Below are 14,145 nucleotides of genomic sequence, written 5' to 3' on the forward strand. Positions count from 1 at the left end.
TCACGGACTGCGGACCTCTGATGCGCAAGCGGAGCTTACACCTGGGCAAACACATCCTAAGCCCACAAGATGTAAAACATATCGCCCCCCAAAAGATACTGCACTTCCTAATGGATGCAGGACTCGGAGGCGAACTGTAAGGAAAACAGCGGCGATCACAATAGATCGATAACGGTCGCAGTGATACTAGGACTTTATTGAACTAGAATAGCCGCTCAACACAAATAAAAAAAAGACTGGCTTTAAATATTCTTCCATAGAATTTGAGGGCAAGTAGCCTACTTATTATCTAAAATAATAATTATTCCTTAAACTAATTACATAAACATGAAAAAAGTACAAACCTTATCAGCAGATCCAATGTCATATTCCACAGGTTCATTTTTGACTGCCTTCTCTCTCGACTTAGACCTGTCTTTGTCTGGGGACTTTTTCCTGGACGACTTACTACTGGTTCCATTCCGTTTGTCATCCCGCTTGTCACTGGATGAGTATAAATATAAAATAAATAGTAATAGAAGGCACATAGAGGTCAGAACATTATCCTCATGGTATAAAACATAAGACTGTCATAGTCAAGCGACATGATAGAAATACACAGACCAGACTGAGAATGTCTGTATACAGGTCTCTAAATATACAAACCAACTTTCTAATCATTAAATCTTCTAAATATATAAAAGGAGAAACTGACTGACTGACTGACAGATCAACGCACAGCCTAAACGGCTAAACGTAGGCACTTGAAATTTGGAAGGGACGTAGCTTAGGTACCGTAGAGGTGCACTAAGAAAGGAATTCCCGAAATTCCCACGGGAACGGGAATTAGCGGGAAAAACGGGATTCACGAGTACGAAGTCGCGGGCGGCCGCTAGTAAAGCAATAAAACTTGACAAAATACCTCTTACGATCCCTGTGACTGTCTCTATCTCTCTTAGATTCACGGTCTCTGCTGCGACTACGCTTCCTCTTAGAAGACTTGGAGCTCCTGTCACGACTCCTGGAGCGGGATCGTCTCCGTTTTCGCTCTGGAGTTGCTGATCTACTAGGAGAGCGTCTACTACGTTCGCGATCTCGGTCGCGGTCACGCCTAAACAAACGGGAAATTAATGATTTTTAATACAAGATTGATAAATTAAATTGCATCACAGACAAAAGCGATTTTACTCACCCACTCCTAACCATGATTTAATCAAAATATGCTGGTTTTACTATCACTATGGTAAATATTTCATGAAATCAAACACGACACGCGTGCTGACATTTTGTTGACTGCCAGAATTTTTTTTTATTGACAAACGTCATTCACCACAGATTATAGATGACTAGTGATGTACTAGTTGACATATCTATTCAAATGAGCTATAGTAAATTGAGCTCTGCATAAGTGGCTCAATCAACTGTCTACCAATGCTAAGCTTTATTTTCTAATCGAGAATCGAATAAAAAAGCAAAACGTCAGAACTGAACGCCAGTAAATATAACCTAAAAATTTGTTAGCGCAAATAACAAATAAATACTAAAAATAACATAATTTCATAACTTATTTTCTGTGAATAATACACTATAACAATGGCAGATGATGGAGAAAATGTAAGTAATTAAAAAGGAATGTAATAAAATTACTGATGCATTTCTGTATGGAATAAAATGATACCATTGTTTATAGTTCACCGGTTTTGTATTTTTATTTTTAATTTAATGCTTTGGTTTTTGGCTTACTTACTTGCTTTTATCCAGGTTGGATAAACCAGCCACATACCGATTTTTGTAAAATAACTTTTTTTGTGTATTATTGTAAGCCAAAAGATATTATTTCTATCCAGCATGGTATTTATTACTTAAAATAGTATATTGTTTATCAAATTAAAATTATCTTTATTTACAGGTTTCTGTTATGACAGTGAAGGAGCCCCTAGATTTAATTCGACTCAGTTTAGATGAACGGATCTATGTGAAAATGAGAAATGAACGTGAACTTAGAGGCAAGCTTCATGTAAGTATACAAATCAGAATTATATAAATTGATTGATAAGTTTTGCGTTGCTTGGCTGTAAGCCTTTTCATTATTATTATAATTACAGCAAAATTATGCTATCATTTCACAGCATTGAATGAGTACTCACTTTTGAATGTAATAGAATGAAAAGGATATATTATCTTCTATACATCCTTAAAACTTTTTCATAACCCTACATGTCTGATAATATCTAAAATTAAATTTTATCGATTACATATATCTTTCCAGGCATATGATCAACATTTGAACATGGTTCTCGGTGATGCAGAAGAAACCATAACAACGGTGGAAATCGATGAGGAGACCTACGAAGAAGTATACAGGACTACTAAGAGAAACATTCCCATGTTGTTTGTGAGAGGTGACGGTGTAATTTTAGTGTCACCACCTGTCAGAGTTGGACTTTAATTCTTAGCATATTTTTTACACAGCAAGTCTGTCCTGACAATGGTGTTTCAGTTTAAAAGCAACTAGAGGGTTCAACTTAACACTGAATAGGGGCCATCCATAAAGTACGTCACACGAATTTCATGATTTTTTTACCCCCCCTCCGTCCTTGTCACAGGTGGTCACATTTCTGAGACCCCCCCCTCCCTAGTGTGACGTCACATGTTTTGCAATTTCACATCGAAAAATTATTAAATTAACAGCAATTAGTTTTGTTTCCATTTTAATTAAGTACTTTTTTTATGAAATCAACATTATATCAAATATTTGAAACAATTGAAATGTGATGTCACGAAACTTAGGACCCCTCCCACCCCTTGTCACACCATGTCACACTTTGTCAACCCCCTCCCCCCCCCCTTTACGTGTGACGTACTTTATGGATGACCCCATAGTACTAATTCTTAGCACAAGAGTATTACAGTATAATGTAGTATTAAGTATGTATGTATAATATTAGTGATTGGAACATGCAAATATCTTTTCCGAAACATGGATAATATTATTGTTTATTACAGTCCATAATATAAAATTTTGTGCTTAGACAGCATAATAAAAATTACCAAAATTACATACATGACTTTCAAAGCACAAGTGTGTGGGAATGGGGGTTGATATCTTATTTTAATTTAATATTGTAGTAACACCTATCTTAAAACATTTAAAAGCTAGTGGCAGAGCAGGCCTTTTGCTAGTGACAAAACTAAAAACTACAATTTGTAATGGTGCTTTACTCTCTTTAATTAAAAACTGGACTGTAAGTTGTAGTTACATAGCAATTTATGTATAAAAATCATAAATCTTTACCATGCTGTTATGGTGACTTGTTGTGAAGACATTTTTAAGTAATAAGTGAAAATAAAGTTAAGTCTATTATGTAAAATTGTATTTTATTTATTATTGCCCTTAAATTTTTATTATGTAATAATGTATTGACATGCCCATATTTGGTTTCTGTTAAGTATGTATCTGTCAACGTGAAATTATGAACTCTGTCAGTTTATAATATAACGCGTTAGATTGTACTAACAGTGGGTTAGGTTAGGTTAGATTGTAATTTAACTTCGTCAGATTATAATCTGACGGAATTCACAATTTTACGGTGACATATCCATGTTACCAAATATGTTACCAAAAATGCAATATCTTTTTATTTTTAGTAGGTATTTTACTTTCGCTGAACAAATAAAATAAATGTACTAAATTCAAATATAATTTAATATCGTCATTCTATATTCTATTTTATTTTATAAAATTATAACACTTGACTATGAAAAAGTAGATAGTAAAATTTTATTTGACACTCACTAATAATAATAATAAGAGACAATAAATTGTATTACAAATTCAAGTAAAAACACGGCCAACAAATTAACTGTAGTCAATAGTAAAATAATATAGGCAATCACCTATCTTTTAGTAGTATTGAATATCTTACAACTATAAGAACTTAAAGACATTTACAAAGCTCTTAATTTTTTTCTATCTTAACTAGTATACTATAGTTTAAAAGATAACATTAACAACGTATGTACAATTTCGGTAACTACACTTACGCGTATTCACAAACATTACTATGAGGACTCAGTGCGCGTGGACGCACAATGTGAGGGTGACATTATGAACCAATCATAGAGCTCTATTCAACGCTGTGCGTTCAATTTGCTGCTTCACTTAAGAAAGCATCGTTTGTGAATACCTACTGGCGTTATAAATATAGGCATTTTGCTCTAGGAAGCGAAGCGTACCACGTCGGCAAACACATACAAGGGGCAAATTTCTAGCTTGCAAAGTTAAAGTATAGATTAAATATCCTAGGACAACGATACCTCCATTCACACTTTCACCGACTGTCCAAAAACTACACTACAATTGGCTAGATATTATCAAAACTTAAGGGTATAGGTTCGGCCGATAACTCAAAACTTGTCTTTTTAATATGAAATTGCAATGTCCGATCCTATCGATGTGTTTCAAAAGGCAAGGACATGCAATTATTCAAGTCTTAAAAACGCTTTCACATTGGGCTACTTATAACTGCAAGTTTTGCTGAAACTACAGGCCGTGTAAGCCGCACCTAAGTGCTTGCAGTGCTGTGATAAGCGACTTAATATGAAAGCGTTCTTACTGCAAGTATTACAAGTTTTAGAGCACCTCCACACTTGTGAACGCGTAGAAAATATTAGAGTTCAGGCCAAAAAGACGTATAAACAAAATCTCTAGTATTGTAAAATAATAATACTCGTAGGTACATTAAGTTACATAGCTTTAAGTAAGTATTTTATAAAGTCATTTTTATTTATACGTCCAGTATGCTCGGATATTTCAAAGTGGTTCGGCCGACCGTGGGCCTATACCCAAACTACACCGGGGTGTATCCCACTATTTCCATTGATGGGAAAACTAGGATCGTTTGTCCCACTAAGTAAGTATTTCCATTGCGGTTCAGCAAGGCGACTGTCGCGCTTTAGGTAGTCACTTCTCGTGTGTTATAAAGCGTGATAAAGAAACGTTTGTTCTACCCAGTAGCGTAAATATAGGGTGGCAGGGCTGGCAAATGCCACGGGCCCCCGACCCAAGGGGACCCCGGCCCAAGACCCTAATCGCAAACGCTCTGCTTCAGGGCAATGATCCCGGGGCCCCCCTGAAAAAGAACCCTAGATACGCCAAGGGCACCATTCACACAATTTGCCACAGGCCACGGATGGTATAGTTACGCTTACGCCACTGGTTCCACCTTTAGCGCACCATTATGTATTGTGAAAATACTCTTACCATTGCGATTTACAGTCAAAACTCATAACTGACTAACGCCCTTGGTCAAAACCACTTTTGACTGGACAAATAAGTCAAAAGTGATATTGACCAAGGGCATCAAACAATTTTTGCGGTCAAAAGTGGTTGACTGCAACATAATTATACCTTTACTAAAGCCCGGTCTCTGAGCACGTAAAATTTTGTCTAATGACCCCAAGCTACCCATCCTTATCGCTCGCGCGTAAATACATTACTGTCGCGACTGTGCGACGGGCGCCCGCAGTTAGTGTGCGAGCGCGACAGCGACTTATCTACGCGCGAGCGATAAGGATGGGTAGCTTGGGGTCATTGGACAAAATTCTACGTGCTCAGAGACCAGACTATAGTAGCAATTACATTTGGTATTTCTATGGAGTTATAGGAATACACCCTTCACAGTAAACTACGTACTGGATGACTCAGTGGTAGTCTGGTCGGAGTTCTGGTTTGGGGGCACGTTCTCCTGGTCGGCGCCCGAAGCCCGTCCCCGCTTGCCTCGCTGACGGTTTTTGTACAACTTCGCTTCGTCTGTGCACTTGAGTGTTATGATTTGCCTGGAAATTAGAAAGAAATGCTTATGTTATGTTACAGTGCAGGATCCTATAATAGAGAAATCATAAAATTACTAACTAACATTTAATACTAACTCACATTCACACACACTAAAAACCTATTTTACATACACTGATACTCATAAGAACACTAGCGCACTTATACTGCGCACACATCGCCAACAAACCAATAAAATTAATAATAATAATACCATCCCGCATGACGAAAACCTCGTGAAGGCCGAGAAGGAAAAGCAAAGCAAATACCTTGACTTGGCCCACGAGGTGACCGCCATGTGGGATGTTGACTCGACGATCATTGTCCCGATAGTTGTCTCGGCAAACGGGCTAATAGCGAAGAGCTTCGACCAACATCTAAAGAAGCTCTCGCTGGATGGTTGGCTCAAGGGTCAGATACAAAAGGCGGTGATCCTCAGCACGGCACGCATTGTCCGGAGGTTCCTCAGCCTGTGACCCTGACCACCGGTAGCTTGGGCCCTGCTCCGCTACCAGCGGAATAACTATTTTTAAGTATTTTTTTATAATGTATTTTTATTTATTTTTTTTGATAATTTACACTGTAAAAAAATATTTAAAATTAAGAACCAAAGTTAATAAAGAGAATAATAATAATAAATAACTTTATTGTGTCTTTAACAATGCACATGGTATCTTAACGAAAAAATTACATTTAACAATAGGAGCTGTATTAAGATAGGGATCATTAACGTCTATACTAGTTACATTTAAACTGTGTGACAGACGCTAATTCTTCCACCAATTTAATTTCACAGTTGTAATTTAGTTGATGATGCCAAACATAATTTTAATTAAGTACTATACCTTTTGGTAAATAGGTACCTACTTGTGAGTGTGTGAGTGTCGTGTGTGTGTGTGTGTGTGTGTGTGTGTGTGTGTGTGTGTGTGTGTGTGTGTGTGTGTGTGTGTGTGTCGAGTGTGTGTAAGAGAGAGTAGAATATGTATTTGAAATTGTACGTACGTGTGCAGTGCATATTAAAACAAGTGAGTGTGTAAGAGAGAAAGAAGGAAAGAAAGAAAGAAAGAGCCCTGCGATGTAGATCTTGGGATCGGTTTTATCTGTAAAAGATAGACAACCACTCAATTTTCTCTCTATAACTGCAATCAATTATGGCGACTTTATGAGATTCTCTGTTTCGTGAAATGTGAGATCTTGCAACCAATTTTTCAATGTAATTTTGAATTTGTTACGTGGGTAAGTGTAAATATCAAGGATTTTGTTTATTTTGTTGTAAAGGAATGAACAACGCACATAGTATTGTCTACTCGCAAGAGCAGTTCTATGAGGTACACTGTGACATACTCTGTGTGTCGTGCGTCGGTTTTGTAGGGTCACGTCTAAGGGAAGCGAGGAATGTTTGCGTAACATCAATTGAAGCACATAAAGCTGTCTCACTGAAAGGACCTGGCAATTAGCATATAATTGAGCAGTTGGATAACGGTATGGTTTCCCGGTCATAACTTTTAAGACAGCTCTCTAATTTCGACTCATGTTTATTTCCATTTAACGTAAAATGTAACCATCGATGTTGAGTTTACAATTGTTAAGATTCTTTTTTCATATAAGTTTTAGTTTAAGTTTATTGTAAACTTGTTTGTGGTTCATACAATAAATAAAAAAAAAACAAAAGTGGTAACAATTTCAATGTAAGATGAAGTAATAGATGAGCTTTTCTCGCCTGAGACACAGGTTTTAACCTAGTTAAAGTAGTAGTTTACGTTAAAAAAGACCATGATTAAGGAAATGTAAACTCTAGTACCTATATCGCTCTTAATTTAATTAATAAACAATTAATTCATCTATACTAATATTATAAATGCGAAAGTAACTCGGTCTGTCCGTCTGTCTGTCTCGCTTTCACGCTTAAACCACTGAAGCGATTTTGATGAAATTTGGCATAGAGATAGTTTGAGTCCCGGGAAAGGACATAGGATAGTTTTTATCCCGGTTTTTGAAACAGTGATGCGCGCGATAAAGTTTTTCTGAACTATCATTATCATTCATATTCAATAAATAATGAATAAATAGGTATCTCATACACACAATTCTATGAACCAGGATTTCTGGTTTACCTTTCTGAAATACCTTTGTTCTTACATACTGTACCAATATGGCAAAGATATTCGATCGTTATTCTTACCTTACCATCCGTTCGTTCACTCGACACCGCTGCATTACTATAATCACGATGTCTTCAACCAGTTCAGGGTCCAGCTTCTTCTTACCAGGCTTATCCAGGAAGGCCGGGGACGGCTTTCCTGTTAGCGAGTGAGTCGCCAACACCCTGGAAAATAAACACAAGGTTATATTAGTACCACAAAATAACTAATGATGTCATAATGATCATTTTTAGAGAACAATTTTGTGTCAAAATTATTATTTAACCGATAAAATTGAACTCGAGAACTTTGAAACATACCTACTCGTAACTAATTCAGTACTGCGGGGAATAAATAACAGATTATTTTAGTGTTCAAAATTAATTAAATTATTACATTATTCATCAGAATAGCAGAAAAATACAAAAATATGCGAACGTCTAATGTTTCATACAAAAGACATCAACGCGTTAAGAATCCACTACCTACTATAATATTAAAAAACTTTGGTTCAAAACAGCATAGAATTCCTTACTTCCGTGGAAACACTGATTGCAATAGTTGCCTGGTGGCCGTCGTATAACAAGTCCAGTCGATCTTTTCCAGAAGTCTAGCTGGCACCAGGGCCCGGCCATTACCGATGGGAACCTGAAATCAAATTAAGATTTTTGTAATCTAAATATAAAAGGAGAAACTGACTGACTCACTGACATATCAACGCACAGCCTAAACGGCTAAACGTAGGCACTTGAGATACCGGAGAGGTGCACTAAGAAAGGAATTCCCAAAATTCCCACGGGAACGGGAATTAGCGAGAAAATCCTTTTGTATGAAAAATCTAAACCGCTTAAGTTAGACGCTTGAAATTTGGCATGCAGGTACCTTAGTAAACTAAAAGCTTAGTTACAACAGGATATTGCAAAATTCCCACGGGAACGGGAGTTAGCGGGAAAAAACATTTGTATGAAAAAATCTAAACCGCGTAAGATAGATGAAGGGGGTAAAACGGGAACCACGCGTACGAAGTCGCGGGCGGCCGCTAGTGTTTATGTATCTTTATTATGTGCTCTTTCTAGGCATAGAAGACCATCAAGACTTACCATCTCTCCTCTCTCTCCTCTCCTTGATGTTGTATGAGCTGAAACTCTTCGCACTGACACTATCCTGGACGGCCCAGGCATATTTTCGTTGATTAATCGTTGCAGATCATCTTCGTCACCTTGGTCATCTCTTTCGACCCTTTCGACTACCCCTACCACAGCCTGTTGAGGAGTGGGAATCCTTTGTACCGATGGTGCCGGAACAGCTATGACTGGGGGAGATATCCTTCTCGGTTGTTCTGGTGGAGGCAGCTCCGCATCTGCTGGAGGTACCTCAGCATTTGCTGGAGGTATCTCTGCATTTACTGGAGGAACCTGCGCATTTGCTGGAGGTATCTCTGCATTTACTGGAGGAACCTGCGCATTTGCTGGAGGTATCTCCGCATTTACTGGAGGAACCTGCGCATTTGCTGGAGGTATCTCTACATCTACTAGAGGTAGCTCCCTATCTACTGCAACTACTGGAGGCTCTGGATCAGGCGGCGAGTTCTCATCATTTTCAGACTGATTCTCAGGAGATTCATAATTCATCGGATAATGATCCGATTCCGCTCCAGACGAGACGTCCTCTGGAAGATCGACTGGCTCGTTTCGATTTCGGAAACGACTCCGATTTCGGGAACGATTCCGATTTCGGGAACCGTTTCGATTTGGGATCTCGTTTGCAGGTATAATTCGCATACTACTAGTAAGCTTGTTGAGCTGGGAGACCATGTGTTTGAGGGCTGATCCCAATTGTAAAAATGCGGTCGCACCTTCTACGTAACTATCGTTGCTCCCATCATCATCATCTTCTTCTACTTCTTCGCTCTGTTCTTCTTCTCCGCTCTGTTCTTCTCCACTCTGTTCTACTTCTCCGCTCTGTTCTCCTTCGCTCTGTTCTTCTCCGCTCTGTTCTTCTCCGCTCTGTTCTTCTCCGCTCTGTTCTCCTTCGCTCTGTTCTTCTACGCTCTGTTCTTCTTCATCGCACTGTTCTTCTTCTCCGCTCTGTGCTCCTACTTCGCACTGTGCTTCTTCCTCGCACTGTTCTTCTTCTTCACATTGTTCAGCGTCTTCTGCTTCTTCGTTATGGTTTGTTTCTTCATTATGTTCTGCATCTCTATTATGTTCTGCATTTCTATTATGTTCTGCGTCTCCATCATGTTCTGCATCTCCGTTAAATTCACCATCTCTGCTATGTCCTGCACCTCCGTTATGTTCTGCATCTCTGTTACTCTCTCTCTGTCCTCTCTTTTTTCTCTGTTTTTCTCTTCTTTTGCGTCCTCTGTCTTCATCGTCATCGTCATCGTCGTCATCGTCCTCTCTTTGCACTCGGGAGGGCCGCTCAAAAGGTGTTTGACTTCTTCGAGTCGTTCTTTCATAGTGTCTTGAGGTACCGCGACTGGGCCCTGGTTGTGACGTTGGGAAATATACGATGGGTTCCATGCAAAATGGTTCCACTCGCCTGGCGCGCCGAAGGCGACGTCTGTATTGCTGTCTCCTCACTTGAGTTAAAAATCTTCCTACCGCTATGGCCATTAATCGGCGATTTCTTGGTGTCTGAAATCAAATATTTTTATGTATAACAAGGCAGCTATTTGCATGCAGATGCAGTTTAGGGTGGTACATATCTGCCCTGTAAGTGCCTATTCACTCCACACGAACACGGGGATATGATGAACAATAACAATTCTTTATTCAAGTAACCAATAACAAACTTGAGTTATTTAATTATGTTATAACATCATCCCTAACAATCATAACAAATGGATGTGTAAGTATGTATTTAATAAATAAGTTTAATTTTTGGAGTTGAAAAGCATTTACACTGCCATCTAATCCCAAATGAAACAAAATAAGTATGTAACTAGACAAAGGTTAAAACATAGCTATTTTTGTAGATTTGTTTTTACATACATTTTACGTTAATTTGTTGTTGCAATCTCTAGCTTGTAAATAATACCAGATAATACACATAACCAAGTAAAATTATATGACTATGGGACCATGGGGTCCAAGCGCTCGTTCCTTTTATAAGGAACTGGCAAAGAGGCTCACCGAGGTGACCGGTGATCAAAAGGCTGGCAGCTATTTCGGCCAGAGAATTAGCCTGGCCATTCAACGTGGTAATGCTGCCAGCCTTTTGGGCACCATCCCTGACTGCGGCGCTGGGGGTGAAGTATTTTTTATTTTGTAAATAGTTTTTATCATTAGTAATTTTAAAATTTTAGTTTTTAAGTCATTTTAAGTTAATATATTATTATAAAATTTATTCTCTAATAAAAATAATCATGACTTCAACTAAAAAGTTGAATTTGATACCTTAATTCATTAATAATTGAAGTACTTAGTTTATACTTACCGTCAGCACGTCAGCATCTGAAGTACTTGTGCTGTCATTGCTGTGCTGTGAGGAATCATCTTCCGACATCATTATTCGACTTCGACCTCGACCGACTGTCGGGTACAACCGGGGTGGAATGCTGATAAGGCGTGGGGGGCTTGGAGGGAGAGGGCTGATTGGGGAAGGGGTTGGAGGGGGCAGAGAACTATACTCAGGGGGCGAATTGAGTATTGATGGAGTGCTAGGAATCGGGGACGTGCTAGGAGAACCGGGTACGTATGGAGGGATGGCCGAGAGGGGAGGAATGGTAGGCGGGAGAGGCAGGACGGGAGAGGGAGGCCGACAACCACGATAAACAGGTTGGAAGGCAGAAAGGGGACGAATGGGTTGAGGGGAAGGAATGACAGGAGTGGGATTGATAGGGGAAGGAATGACAGGAGTGGGAATGATAGGGGAGAGAATTACAGGAGTGGGAATGACAGGGGAGGGAATGACAGGAGAGGAAGCGGCCCGATTTGATATGCCGCTGCACGATGGGACTGCTCCATCGAACTGTTTCTGGAATGCACACTAAACGAAATTTAATGTGAAGCTGTCATCAAAAGGACTACGACACAGTTGCATCATATAAAATAATTTTGTCGTATCTATCTATTACTGCTATTACAGATCAACAGATTCAATATAATGATCGCATCACTATGTCTCTAAATTAGGTTACAAAATTTCGATAGTGAATCAAGTCTATATAAATCGCTTACACTATCATGAATATTGATTTACATTAATGCTTTTCAACCATTTCATAGCTTTATTTTTTAGATTATGCGATGGCTTTAAAGTTTCATAAATAAAATCTTATAAACATTAGATGAGTCTTACCAGTCTTTCGCTTCTCCTTCTTTTTGGCTCAACCACTTCACTCACGCTACTCTTTCGACTATTTTTCACTCCTTTCTTTTTAGAGTTGTCATTCTTTTCCTTATTGGCCTTAGCTACTGATTCCCTACTCGTTTTACATATCGACATATTTTCATTACCCTTTGGCTTTTTTTTGGTCCATTTTGATTTTGTATTTTCTAAAGTGTCCCTGGTATCTTCCATCAATGTTCTGCTGCCTGCAATTATAATTAAGATTTAAGTATTACAGTAATTAAGTTTAGTTTAATTGGTCAATAATCTAAAATAGCTTTCTAGCGATACGATAAGGTAAGAGTTTAAACAGAATGATGACCTATTCCAGACTAGATGTAACAAATGAAACGAGCGTAAATTGAGTACCTATGCATTTAGGTAAGTAGGTACGTGTAGGTAATATTTAGTAATAAGTAAGAAAAGAAAGAAAGAAACATTTATTGCCATGGACATCACAGAAGACAAAAGATGTAAATAATAGAAAAAAAAAGTAAATAAGACATAGGTGACATAAAATAAAACATACAATGATGTCGCACAGCGATGTCCATCGCAATGGGACCCCACTCAGCATATGCCATGGCCCCCGGTGAGGGAGGCCACGACGCTGGTTTTCAGTGTGCCCCATGCCGAGTGGGAGTCACGAACACTAACCTATACTGCATAAAATATACATACATAAATAATAATAATAATAGTGCGCGTATAAGTTTTAAGTGTAAGTACAGTATAATATTATTGTAAAGGAAAGATGTAATAAGATATTATAAATAAAACGATAATATTTGAAAAACAAAACTGTGTGGGTGTACATAATAAATAAATTGTAATGTAATAAAGTGTTTGTGTATAAAGTGCTTGTGTGTGTCTCGACGACCACAAAACCGTCACGTGCGATCGAACCATTTTGCGTGGTTGTGTCTATTCATAGCATCAGGTAGGTAATAAGTAGGTTGTTTGTTTACTTATTTAATTCTATAAATCAAAACAACTCATTAACTACCACTCAGTATAATATACTGCCTATCTTCTATTTGTCTGATGTTTGTTTTGCTTTTGATATTCATACACAACCCAAAAAAAATACTAATAAATAACTATGTGCATGTACACAAATTTTTGTATTATGCAGTAATCGAAATAAATAGGATCAACAGTGATTTATAATGATTTTGTAATTACTTGAAAAAGTGGAATTGCAAAGTTGGAAATCAAACCCACATCCCTTCGCTTGCCGGGCAACTACTCCAAAATCGTTTTTTTTTTTCAAGTTAAAAAAATTAACATTTGTTTGATATGAAACTTTTAGGTTGACTTGCACCAACTTAATTTAACCGTAAGTATAAAACAATGACCAGTGGTTTTTGTATGGAGTTTGACAGCTTTTAGACGTTTCTTAAAGTTAAAGTAAGATGATGCATTTCAGCTTTAAGAGCTAACATTTTTTAAACAATTTTTATAATGATTGATTACTCACGCGACGCGTCCCGTACGAAGACCAATCTGGGTTCACCTTCGCCATCGGGCTGGACGTAAATCCAATTGTCTGGCATGATGTCAATGCCATCCTCAGCCGCCAGCTTCGGGTCCACACACAAAACCTCAAACCTCGGCACATCACCACCACCGTTCACATTCTCAACTAGCAACCACATTTCTTTCACAAATGTAAGCTTGCTGATATCATTATCAGACATTTTGCGTTTTGATGTCATTTTGCGTGTGTTACACGTTGAAGTGAGCTTACCAACTAATTCAGGTAAGAATCCCGCTCCATACACATTTGTATCACCCCACACTGGTGCAAAAAATGCAACGTATACCCGTGTACAACATCGCACTGTTCAATAAATA

At 38.2% G+C, this 14,145-nt stretch overlaps 3 protein-coding genes across 5 annotated transcripts in view; 1 reads left to right on the top strand and 2 right to left on the bottom strand.

The window, feature by feature from the left end:
• Positions 1 to 1,268, bottom strand: part of Prp5 (pre-mRNA processing factor 5) — a 29,082-nt gene extending 27,814 nt beyond the window's left edge. The window contains exons 1-3 of one of the 2 annotated variants that reach the window (XM_028309749.1): positions 1,172 to 1,185; positions 902 to 1,090; positions 345 to 483 (exon numbers count right to left, since the gene is read on the bottom strand). In XM_028309749.1, coding sequence (XP_028165550.1) covers positions 345 to 483; positions 902 to 1,090; positions 1,172 to 1,185 — 342 coding nt within the window. Of the gene's footprint in view, positions 1 to 344; positions 484 to 901; positions 1,091 to 1,171 lie in introns of both variants that reach the window. The other variant, XM_028309750.1, reaches the window with a different exon arrangement.
• Positions 1,269 to 1,445: 177 nt separating this feature from the next.
• LSm3 (U6 snRNA-associated Sm-like protein LSm3) lies at positions 1,446 to 3,243 on the top strand. Its single transcript, XM_028309757.1, has 4 exons — positions 1,446 to 1,593; positions 1,889 to 1,996; positions 2,249 to 2,518; positions 2,863 to 3,243. The coding sequence occupies exons 1-3, from the start codon at positions 1,573 to 1,575 to the stop codon at positions 2,426 to 2,428; spliced, it is 309 nt and encodes a 102-aa protein (XP_028165558.1). The 5' UTR covers positions 1,446 to 1,572; the 3' UTR covers positions 2,429 to 2,518; positions 2,863 to 3,243.
• Positions 3,244 to 5,539: 2,296 nt separating this feature from the next.
• Positions 5,540 to 14,100, bottom strand: LOC114356546 (uncharacterized). 2 transcript variants are annotated; one of them, XM_028309754.1, is made up of 8 exons: positions 13,769 to 14,100; positions 12,259 to 12,494; positions 11,805 to 11,934; positions 11,395 to 11,774; positions 9,054 to 10,592; positions 8,489 to 8,601; positions 7,995 to 8,138; positions 5,540 to 5,817 (listed from the first exon to the last, which is right to left on the bottom strand). In XM_028309754.1, the coding sequence occupies exons 1-8, from the start codon at positions 14,004 to 14,006 to the stop codon at positions 5,667 to 5,669; spliced, it is 2,931 nt and encodes a 976-aa protein (XP_028165555.1). In that variant the 5' UTR covers positions 14,007 to 14,100; the 3' UTR covers positions 5,540 to 5,666. The 2 variants fall into 2 exon arrangements, with proteins under 2 accessions (XP_028165555.1, XP_028165554.1); XM_028309753.1 differs by having other exon boundaries at positions 11,395 to 11,934.
• Positions 14,101 to 14,145: the final 45 nt, after the last annotated feature.

Source organism: Ostrinia furnacalis, unplaced genomic scaffold, assembly GCF_004193835.3.
Source record: "Ostrinia furnacalis isolate ACB-3 unplaced genomic scaffold, ASM419383v2 OfSCF2828, whole genome shotgun sequence".
NCBI classification, from domain to species: domain Eukaryota; kingdom Metazoa; phylum Arthropoda; class Insecta; order Lepidoptera; family Crambidae; genus Ostrinia; species Ostrinia furnacalis.